General features: G+C 42.7%; 1 protein-coding gene across 2 annotated transcripts in view; it reads left to right on the top strand.

Annotated features, from left to right (window-relative positions):
* Positions 1–12,301, top strand: part of SLC6A2 (solute carrier family 6 member 2) — a 103,739-nt gene that overhangs the window by 2,259 nt on the left and 89,179 nt on the right. For both annotated transcript variants that reach the window (XM_039503335.1, XM_039503336.1), the window contains exon 2: positions 19–331. In XM_039503335.1, the coding sequence (XP_039359269.1) occupies positions 19–331 (313 nt within the window). The remainder of the gene's footprint in view (positions 1–18; positions 332–12,301) is intronic.

Raw genomic sequence — 12,301 nt, 5'->3', positions numbered from 1 at the left:
TCTTTCTGGCTCTTCAAGGCGAGGATGAGCAAACAGAGCCAGCCCGAGCGCAGGGTGGCGGCGGTGGCTCCCGCGCAGGACTGCTCCGGCCAGCCCCAGCCGCCGCCGAGGAAGGACGTGGAGCTGCTCCTGGTGAAGGAGCAGAATGGGGTCCAGTACACCAGCAGCAGCCTCCTGCCCGCCGCCTCCAGCCTGCCCTGCAGCGCCGAGGGGCAGCCGGAGCGGGAGACCTGGGGCAAGAAGATCGATTTCCTTCTCTCGGTCATTGGATTCGCTGTGGACCTGGCCAATGTCTGGAGATTTCCCTACCTCTGCTACAAAAATGGAGGGGGTAAGAGCACAATTTTACTGGGTCTTTCCCATCCCCGCGGCTAGACCGTAGCGCAGTAGTCACTTCCCAGAGTTTTCCAGCCTTTTTATTTTGTTTTGCAGGCTGGCTGAAATCAGAGCTGCGCTGGGTCTCTCCAGCCTCTCCTGGTTAATAGCTATTGGGCACTAGGGCAGGGAGCGCTCCCTCCTCCACCCTAGAAACCCTCTTCCCTTCCTAGCAGTCTGCAGAGCATGGTTCAGAGCTCCCTTGCAGTTTATTCCACTGAAATCGATCAGATACGAATTACACACGCACCCCTCTGAGTAAAAGTTTTGAACTGATGCTACTACTGTCGGCAGCCACTTTAGTCCTTTAGAGCTGGTTTTATGTCAGACGGCTTGTCTTGCAAAAGATCTGAGGGGAGTGTATGGGGGGGAAATACCTGTGAACAGTAAAAGAGCATCTGGAAAAGTTGTAGCTTGGCCAGTGAAAAGTTTCTGAGGGAGACACTTTGGATTTGATTTCCACTATCTAGTGTGCAGTTTGAGGGGGCGGGGGAGTTGGTTTTGTGTTGTCTCCAATGCGCAGAAGACTTGTCAAAAAAATGAAAACCCCTTCTGCACATCAAAAACAAGCCAAAAAACCCACCTTAATTATATTCAATTCAAATAATCTAGCACATCTATAGCAAGACCTTAAACACGAGGCCTCTTTCATCCCTGTGAAATTTAAGGTGCTGCTGGTGGTGATTCTCCCCCCCCCCCCCCACACACACACACACTGTGCAATGGAGTAACACCATCTGCGGGTACCTACAAATCACACATAGAACAGACACCATCTACCAGATGGAAGACTGTTTGCCTGAACGTTCAATGCTCTGGGTAGATGGCTGGCTGGATAGAAGCATGTACTGTGAGACGCAGCTATTTATGTCTCGGTGATGTGGTTGCTTGGTGATAAAGACTAACGGTTTCACATTTGTAGCATAAAGTCTTTCTTTCCTATGAGAAAATACATGGTGTGGGAAAATCCCATTCCATGTAGATAGCTGCAACTGAGTTGTACGGTAGGTCATTGTATCTTCACTGTCTCTTCCTTAAAACTTAAGCTGATTGCAGTAAGGGCTGGTACTTCAAAACTTAGCCTGCTTTAATACCACCAAATATTTGGAGGTGGGGGAGGGAGATCAGGTAAACCATACTCCTGCTACCCATACAGATGTGTTCCAGCTGTCAGCAACTGAAAAAAAATAACCCCCAAATATACTTTGATTCAACCCAAGATAGCGCAGACATGCCAAGATACTGTGGCGCCACACACTGCCTCTTTGTAAGGAGACAGGTAGGTGACCCTTGAGGTCTATTGCAGGTGTATCAACATCACTGTCCATGCCATTCTACCTGTATCCACCATTTGGAGAGCTTCTGCTTACTTGACATTCAGTGAACAGATTGTATTTTATTTTCAGGGGGAGAGAGGCATAGTCCCCCTATTTCACTGTAGAGAAACAGAAAGAGGTAAAGTCTACAATGATCAAACTCCTTTTCCCCCCATGATTCTGAGTCACTTTCAGTCAGATTCTTCCCCTTTTCCTTAGTAGTCTGCTACTAGTTCAGGCACAGGGGGAACAGGATTCTGCATCTTCCTTTGTGTTCTGTGAGCTGTCTGTTAGCTGTTTATTGTAACTTCAGCCAGGGCAATTTAGACACTGCTAGCATGATTTTCTGGAAAAAAGTGTGAGATGGCAGCTGGTATTTGCCTGGCTTTTTAGAGGATTCTTTCTACTGGACCAAAAATTCCCACATGACTTCTTAAAATTATATAACCCAAAAACTAAATCAGAGGGTCAACCGTGCTGTTGAACTCTCTGGAAATATACACAGATGATAGACAGAGCTAGTGTACTCTCCCATAGAGCACCCTGTGAGCTGCCACTCGGAAGCTTTCGCTCTTCCCACCAGCAGGAAAGTGAAATCAGGGTTATTGCTGAGAGGCCCCCAATGCTAAATAGATTCTTCAGAAACTCAGAGCAGCTCTGCTCATTGGTTTGGAGACTGCAAACACTATTTGCTGCCTCTGCTCCTCCACCTTCCTCCTTCAGTCAGCCTTCCCTTTTCCCTTAACACAGTCTTAGCAGGACAGCTCCTTCTGGCAGTTGAGGAGGCTTGTTTTTGCTGAGGAGGAAAGGATGGGTTGTCATTAGCACTCAGGAGTGTCAGCTTCTGAGAGGAGGGCAGTCACTTAGCCAGGGCTTTTCTTTAAGTGCTGTTCTCAGCATGGAAGATAACCAGGGAAGGGCTGCCTCAGAGCCTTGCTTAAACTGCAGCGCATAATCACACCTAGATACTGAACATGACTTGTCCGGATCTATGCCGATTGCTAAACCATGGTCAGCAGCGTGTCAGCTAATAGTGTTCAGACATGGCACCGTTTCCTAGTACAGATCAGGCCCGAGGAGTGGGAAACAGAACCACAGAGTGGGCTTGGCTACTATCTTCTAGCTAATCTCACTCAACTACAATTATCTCTCTGGTATCTGAATGCTTTTCCATCCACCACCACCATGTTTGATGTAGGCATTGGGCTTGCTTGGTGAGGAAGTAGAAGTCTCTGTCTCAGCGAGTTGGGCAGAGGAGACTAAGAGTGAGTGAACCTGCTTTAGGTAGTTTCAAGCCAGCTCAATGCTTTGCTGGGGTGAAGTTTGGCTGCACATTTGGACATAGGAGGGTTCTGGTTCTAAAGGTGATTTCCCTGCAGCAGCAGAGATGCTGAGGAGTGCAACGCAATGCAGAGAAGAGGAATGCCTTCTGGGTTTCACTCCCTTCTCTCCATCCCTGAGAACCACAGGTGTTCTCAAAGGCTTGATTTGCAAATACAGCAGCGCCTGTGAAAGTTGCTATTGTAGGTGCAAAACAATGGCAACGCTGCTTTTCTCTCTCTGCTGTAGAAGAGAACCCCACTAGCATTCAAGTGAGTTTTGCTGACTCAAATTTAGTAAAGAGTTTGATCAGGGAGCATAGATAGAAAGGGTGACCAGATGTCCTGATTTTATAGGGACAGTCCTGATATTTGGGGTTTTGTCTTATATAGGTGCCTATTACCCCCCAACCCCACCCCGTCCTGATTTTTCACACTTGCTGTCTGGTCACCCTAAGAATATAACCGCTGGCTTACACATCCATTCAGGAGATGACACACACACACACACACACACACACACACACACACACACACACACACACACACACGAAAAGCAACCAAAAACAGAAGTGATACAGTTATCAAAGTAGCTTTTGGTTTGGCTGCTCAGTCAGCCAGAGATGCAGTATCCGCTTGGATTCCTGGCATTGGCAACGGCACCAATTGAACAGAATGTTCAGAGACTTTTTAAAAATAAATTTAAAAAAATCATTTAGGGTTTCTGTTCTCCTTTTTGATGTTTATAAGGGTCTTCTTAAAGGACCTGAATGTACAGGGGAAAGCGTGAAACTTTCAATACATAGAGTGTGCTGAGATCTACAAAGTAAATAAAGAGCTAGGGCCGGTTATAGCACTTGTAGACAAATGTGATCAAGGCTGATGTTTCCTATAGTCGAGGGAGTGGCCTGCAAGAAGTTCTCTCAAATGCCAAGACAGAACTAACCACTGTTATGGCTACATGTGATTTTTAGATTCAGAGTACTGTGATACATTGGTGAACAGAATTATATTCCCATTCCAAAATCTATAATCAATAAGGCAATATTAGGGGCTCACTGCACACAGGAACATCCAAGCACATGAAAGATCCTTCCTGAAAGCATTATGTGGAAGAAAATCCCCCTATTACAATGGGAAGGGAGCAGGGCCGCCCAGAGGATTCAGGGGGCCTAGGGTCTTTGCGGTGCCAATGACCCAGCACTTCGGCGGCAGGTCCCGGGGCAGAAGTGCCCCCCGCTGCCGAATTGCCACCAAAGACCCGGAATGGAAGAAGCTCCAGGGGCCTGGGCCCCACAAGAGTTTTCCGGGGCCCCCGGAGTGAGTGAAGGACCCCGCTCCAGGGGCCCCGAAAAACTCTCATGGGGGCCCTTGCAGGGCCCAGGGCCTGGGGCAAATTGCTCCAGTTGCCGCCGCCCCACACACACTCTGGGCAGCCCTGGAAGGGGGGATGCTGTGTGCGTGCTGTCTGGGTTCCTATGTTACTCTGAATAGGTTAGACATTGTCAATGAAGACATGGCACACTAGAGCCTTTCCAGGCTCGTAAAGATTAAGTTGTTCATGATGTCAAAGTGAAAGCACTTGTAGGAAGCAACATGCTTTTTACAGGAGGGAAGTCTGAATACTCACCGGACTCGCCTCATTCAAAGTGGAACGTTCCAAGGATGTGTATGTATATACATACCCACCTCTTATAAGCCAGATCCTTGAGTTCCTTTGTCAGGCAAACTCCAGGGGCTTTCCTGTGTAAGAACTGGAGATATGGCCCTTTGTGGCTAGAACCTAAATTCCACAAAAAGACAATTTCCATTAGCCTGAATGGGAATAGTGCACATGCAAGGAGTGCGGGGACATACCATTGGTTGATAGTTTGTCACAATGTGCAAGTTCATAAACTGCATCACTGGTGTTAAAAATAAATAAAAATAAATCTGTTTCTATTTTTACCAGCTCCCAATAAAATAACAACCAAGAGTAGGAAGGACCCAGCTATTCATTTAATATTCATTTAGAATATTAAATGAATAGCTAGAAACATCTGTGTTTTTGGCATATCTTGCTGAGTTACTCCAATGGGATTTCTGCACACAGAGATAGAATGTAACCCTGCCTGAGCAACTGTTGCTCTCCAAAATATCCTTCAACAAGTCATTAAAAAGCAAAGCAAAATGAAAAAAAAAACTTTAGTGAGATTTAAAAAGTCTGTGTTCATTTTTATTTTGCTTACCTGTGGTCACTGATTTTGCTTATCTTGCAGGTGAAGACAGCATTCAGTGTCTGCCAGAGTTACAGTTTGAAACAGGTCAAAGATTTATTTAAGAGGAACATTTCAGTTCAAATATACTGGCCCTGAGCCGGCTCTCACTGATTTCACTGAGTGCAGGACTAAGGCCATTGTATATTATTCTAAGCTAATTTACTCTGTGACAGTGAAAATTACATACAGATACTGCAGCTTCTGGCAGACAGACAAAATGATACTCTAGGAGCTGGGAGGTCCTTGAATGTTTCCAAACTGGTTTGGGCTATCAGTAGCTATTGTGAATCATTTGTACTTGACTAGCCTTCACAACACAAGAAAACCTATAGCTTTCAGTAGGTAAAGTGTGAAATGCCTTGCTATCAAGTATGCCAGTTTTCACTGATTTCCCTATGCTCCTAAATTCTTGAGCCTTATTATAACTAACTTCTCTCATAAACCTCTGGCAAGAAGTTTTTTTTTTTTTTTAACGCAGTTCCTGGCTTTACTTCTGTATCTAGGGTCTGATCACTCTTCCTTAATGAGGCAATATCAACATACTTAAGTCAAGTCTGATGCCTGACTTCTTATACATTTCTCGTGAGCCTGCATTCAGTGGGATGTTTTCCGAGTGAGGATTGCCATAGAGCCCCAAAGAGTTCTCCAGCACATCTAGTAGCTTTAGAATTAGATTCTCAGAAACTTGGAATAGGATTTATATTGGTAGTTTAGACGGTATCTAATATCCCAAACTGATGCCAAATGAAGTTGAGCAACTACATGCTGAGTAATGACTGGTATGATTCATTAGTGTACTCCTTGTGAGTGCATGTAAGGTGATACTTTGCATTAATTAACAGAGCAATTACAACATATTCTGTTAATATTCATTCATTTTTTAAATGTTTTCCTGTAGTCTGTAAACAAAAGGAAATGTGACCTACCATCTAGAATATTTTGAATTCAGTTTCGAAGAGAAAAGACTTGTTACACTATCATGCACTTTTTGTGATCCAAACTATTTGGTAAGATTGATAATGTTCAAACTTTTCATTAGGAAGCATGTAATTGTCAGATTAGTCACCAGATCCTTATTATACCATAAGAGTCAAATTAAGCTTTTCATACATTCACAAAAAAAGTCAGCTACCCAAGGAACTGTTAAAATATGTATCATAATAGATAAAGTTTAATCTCCTCAGAGACACTTTTCCTCCTGTGTTTTAGACTGATTGATTTCCAGGACTGTACCTATCTATATTTGGTTCAAAGCACAATTCACACCAACAATCAGTACATTTTAGCAGAGAAATGCAGCACACCATTAAAATCCTGATTATCCTACTTTTTGTGTCACAGGACAATAACCGATCGAATATTGTTTTCTGTATTCCCTCAAAATTATATATTCAACATCTGAAGTAATTTCAGTCAATTTCACTAAAAGCTCTACCCTGGAGTGGGCCTCACTGAGCAATAAAAAGTTTGGATTCAAATGTAGTGGTTAAGTTTGGTTTCCTAATACAGAGTATCCAAGTTTTATTAGCAAAGCTGTGTCAAGCCAGTGAACTCCCATAGATCCTTCAAAATGTTATGCCTGGCCCTCTCTGCAATGTGTTCATAAGCCTTTGGTCCCAATGGATCATGTAAATGGCAGATTTGAAAAAAAAATCACAGATTAAGGGATTGCAGTGTCCCCACCACATGACAACATCCCCTTCTTTTCAGAGCCACAGGACCACTTCTTCATTCCTCAGCCCCTGCTGGCTGGCCATCAGTCCTTTGGCATACACACAGCCAGCACTTTTCCTAGCTAACCAGCATTGCAGCTAACAGAATACTGGTCATATGCGTCTCACAATCTCCCTGCTGCTTCTCCTCCACTTGACCATCAGTCTTGCTGCCTCACCAGAATGGTGCCCCAGAATTGCAGTGTCTCAGGCCCAGGCCTTGTGGGGTTAGAGGTGAGTGTAGCCCTGCTTACTTGACTTACATCAGATACTTAATAGATGTTGCCAGTATCTGAGAAGGAATAACATTCTTCCTGTCTCAAGAGATCAAAGCCCTACCTATTCTAAATTGAGTTTCTGACTTCTGAATTCAGGGCACTATGAAATCTCACATAAATGACAAGATGCTAATAATACAGTATTACTGACCCCAAATGTTCAAAAATCATGAGTCAGGCTAATAAATCATGAGATTGGCTTTAAAATCATGAGATTATGTAAAAATAATAGATTTGGAGTTCTTTTTATTTGCCTTCTGCTTTTTGAGTCATTAGAGTGCATGGGGAGGGGGGGATTGTCACATTTTGAAGCTTTCTCCACAGTCATGAGGACTAGAAGCTTACTTTTTTCCCCTAAGAATGAAGGCTGAAATCATCACACATCCACTTGACTCCTGAAACTTGGGCTTTAAGGAAAACAATTATCATGAGACACGTGACAAATTCATGAGAGTTGGCAACACTAGTAATACAAACTTCCAGCTAAATCGTCTCTGAATTGAAAACTTGCATCTCCCTGAACTGCTTCCAATGGGCTGTAGTTTGATGTTCAACAGCAGGTTAATGGTAGTGAAATGTTTTTCGGGCTGTATCCTATTCAGGATTATCCTGAGGGCTGTGAGACTGAGTAAGGCAGACCAGATTTGCCACTAATAAAATCCTTTTTCTGATCTGTTCGGAGAGATGCCCCAATCCACACTCCCACAGAAAGAAAATAGTGGTTTTCTAGGAACTACAGTAGGTGCTTAACACCTTTCCCTAATGCAGTGCTTGCCATATAATAAACAAGGTTAGTGTTACTGTTGGCAGATTAATCAGTTCTGCTGACAGAATGCAGATGTCCCTTTCTAACCATGCTGAAGGGGACTGAAGGAACAGATCATGCACAATTAAGGATTAGAAATCCATTGATACAATTTCAGTAGCATCTACCGCAAAGATGGGCAAAACAGCACCAAATCACAATTAAAGGTGGGTATCATTTGAAAGGTTTGGTTCATGTTTTCATTTTCATCCCCTTGTGCTTCTGCTGGTTTGGTGTGTAAATAGGAGTGCTGAAGTATCACCAGAAAAGAAAGCCTGTTCTCATCATATTTCTAGTTTATCTGAAGAGGTAAGTTCTAAAAGTCACATTAGAAAGCCTTCTCTTGTAAGTATAGCAGCCTAATGAAGCAGACCCAGGAGTTCAGTGTAGTTTGATTAAGAATCCTAATTTTTGGATACTTATCCAAGCTGAAATGCCAGACCCATTCTCTCACTGATCACTGTTTAAACGCTTATTGAATTCAGTTGGAACTATAGAGGCAATGGAAAGCAGAAAAGACCCCTAATGAGAATAACCAACAGACCCTTTTCACTGCACCTGCTGAAACATTTGTAAGAGACAGCTGAAGGAGGGAATTCATGCTGATCTGCCTATAGTACTAGCCTGGTCTAAACACAGTTTTTGACCAGTTTAATTATTTCAGTAAAAAATAAGTCACACCCCTAAGAGAAATAGTTATAGCTTCATCCACACTACACATAGCATTGCTGTATCAGTATAAAGATGGTTATAGCATTATAGAGTATTCTGCTTTCCATGCAGTATATCTATCTCGATAAAGCACCTGATATAAATGTACTGATATAAATGTTGTACTGATGTAAATGTTGGAACCCCGCATGGATACAAAATTTGTGTCCGTATCCGATCTGCAAAAATGACCTGCAGATATCCGCAGATTTGCAGGGTTTTAGGTATAAAATTTGGATCCGTATCTATCTGCGATCCGCAGAAATGGTCCACGGATGTGGATAGCTGCAGATATAAAGTGAATATCTGGATCTGCAGAGCTCTAATAAATTGTGTACACACAAAGGGGTGGGGTGGCGGGGGGTGAGACTTGAGAGGGTTGTACTATTTTAACTTGTGTTTAAATAAGCCCTGATAGAAACTGTGATTAAAATCAGTCTGTCATATTCTGGTCCACTTGCTGCAAATTTTAATGCAGGCAAAAGTTTCAAAGCATTGCAAGTAGTTTTAAGACGCATCACCTTTAAAGGAACAGATTTAAAATAGAACATGTCTTCATCCTTCCACCACTTGGTTGAGAGTGCATTAATGGCTATCACTGCTAGTGCCTTTGCCCCAATTCACTATCTGATTAAAATGAGTAAAGAACCTTTAGGAATCTAGGGCAAAAGTACGGAATTCCCTTATTGGTTTCTTTCATAAACACCATAGCATTAACATAGCTATGGTTATTATGGACCTGTTTTCTCTCAAAAGCATGGGGGAAAATGGTTTGTAACATGCACGTTCCTATATTTTGAGAGGCATCGGAGTCATTGTAAAATATTGCACTGCAGGAGACAGGGTCCGATGAAAGACATTTTTCAATAACCATTTTGCATAAGTACCTTCTTGGACATAGCACAAGTCCAGATCTGTTGACTAGTTCTTCCTAATTCCTAGTATTTCCCGTCTCCTACACAGCATTCGTATCATTCACACAGCAGATACAAAAACATGACATGAGATTTTCCACGGAATCTTGCACTGAAAACAAAGTCAAACCTTGTTTCTGTTACTTTGCAACTAATACCAATGCTGTCACTGGAGCACTGAGTGACAGTGAGCAATGTTAGTAGAAAGTTATTCAGGAGAAGATGAGGCAGATCTTGATCACCCTAGATGCCCACTCAAATCAATGAAGCTGCTTGGGTGAGCAGGAACAGCAGAATTTGTCTTGATTTAAAGAATCAGTCCATCCTCACTCTGGCAAAAGTCTCTATTTATTCACATTGAAAAGATGCAAATACACTGATTTTTAATCCAAGATTTTATGATTTTCTAAAAGAAAGAGCCTAATCTAGTTAAAAAGCTGAGACACTTCCCTTCCCAGTGATACAAGTCTCAAATTTCTAGCCAAGGTGGGTCACTGGAGCTTTAATCCGTCATGAGTCTCGTATTTAATCTTGCTGGTCCTGCATCTCAGAACAACATTTCTTTTGCAGTGGGTTGTGAGTGGGGACTTCCACATCTGGAAATGAAATGTAAACCCTTTCTCTGACAGGGTAGTTAGTCCCTGTTCAGGGGGAAAATAATCTGACTGAAATGCCTTTGACCTGAGCACTGATTGAGGAAAGACTTCAGCACTGGCCCTAAGGTTGTAGTGGTGACTGTATCCTTCAGCTTCCCCTTCACATGGGGTCTGTGGTCACAGGATCCACACAGGCCACATCTGTTATCTGTGCCCCACATCTTGCCTACCCACACCACCACCTTCGCCCAACCCCTATGATGTGCAAGAAGCTCTCGAGTCCTCCCTTTTCTCTCTCTCCTCCCTGCATTAGAAATGTGGTGGTTCCACTGAATCTTGGATCTTCCATGACAGCTCAGGAAGGATTTCATCCCAAATGACTAGTGCTTCTGCATTGTTCCCTAAGTTAGAATACATGTTCCACATTAAAGGCATCATGCCAACCTTTTCCAAGCTTGGCTGCTTAACAAAACAAACAAATCAGGCACCTGAATCCCTATTTTAGGGACAAAATCTTATTTCTAGAGGTGCTGAACATTCACAACTCCCACTGAAATCATTGGATAGATATGATGCTTGAGCTGCAATTGCTTAGCACCTTTAGGCTGCTTATGTGCCTGGATATAGGATTAGTCTGCCTAGCTTTAGCCGTTTGAAAGCAATGGCCTGTTCCTTAAGCAGTAGCACCAGCACCACAAGAGAGAGCATTGCCTGCATTTTGGTATGTTATTCTTTTGTTGTTTATTTATAGCTTATGTTGGGAAGGTCACAGATGAGAACTTCTCAACTAACATACCTTATCAGCATTATTCACTATTTTATTTTCTTTTGTCCTTATCTTCCCCCCTGTTCTGTAATTAAATATGCCTTGCAGTGTCTCTACCAAAGTATAACAGAGGTGACAGCACAATACTCTGAGATTTAGGGACTTCAGTTCTGAAGCTGAATCTGTCCAACAGAGGACTGTCTGTCTTACTCATTTTCATCCAAAATGACATTTCAAAGTTTCCAGTGGATGAAATTCCATGAAACAAAGTGACAAAATTCAGAAATCAGGTAGAAATGGACAGTTAATTATCTTTTGCCACCCCTTAAGCAGTTCTTTATGATCAGAGCTCTCTGATTGTTGGGAGAGCGGTGAAGAAAGCTGCCTTCATTGTTGACTTGCCTTTCACTAGAAGATGCTCATTTCCAGTGCTCCCAATCTTTGTCTAAATAGTCATGAACACAATCACTCACTTGCAAAAGTATAGACCATTGCTGATGCTGTTCTCTTGCCATGTATTAACTGGTTTGCTATCGTTTAGTTATCACTATTGTTTGAGTTCATACTCTACCTTTTAAGCATGTGTAAAATAGGAATCCATCACTATCAGACTATTATTAGACTTATATATATGTATAACAGCAGGCTGTGAGGCATATATATAACTCCTTCCTTAGAATGTGCTTGTCACATCAGCATAACAAAGAAACCTTGGAGCACAAGAGCTGCCTATTGGTTTGATTCTGCCCCACTGAAGTCAATGGGAGTTTAGATTTCAGTGCTAGAAGGATCAAAGTCTCACTCCCTTATACATTTTTTTTATCAGCGCTTTGGGGGGGGGAACAGGTGCCAAGAATAGCCCTTGATTTCCAAACACTGAAATTAGGAGCAGGGTGATTAAAGAACCACATCTTAGTACAGCATCCTTAGGCTGAGTAAGAGTTTTGTGTGTGGTTGATGTGCTGGGAGTAGAGGTGGTAGAAAACTACATAGGATTCATCTTCATGTGAGCCTGCAGAATTGTTTGAGCCCAACAGCGGGTCTTCTGGCCCATCAATGGCATGGAAAAATGTACTCTATTTAAGTTGTCAATGAGCCAATGAAATAAGCTTTTATCCTCAGCTGATCAACCCTAAAGAAAAAAAAATAATCAAAGGTTTGCTCAGGACATTTTTAGAATGGGTCCAATGTGGTACTACTGAAGGGGAAATGTCCTTTTAAATGCAGGGGAAAAGGAAGGACTGGCATTTT

The sequence above is a fragment of the Mauremys reevesii genome, linkage group 16 (assembly GCF_016161935.1).
Source record: "Mauremys reevesii isolate NIE-2019 linkage group 16, ASM1616193v1, whole genome shotgun sequence".
NCBI classification, from domain to species: domain Eukaryota; kingdom Metazoa; phylum Chordata; order Testudines; family Geoemydidae; genus Mauremys; species Mauremys reevesii.
The sequence above is the reverse complement of the archived record's forward strand: the minus strand, read 5'-3'. Positions and strand labels throughout refer to the sequence as shown.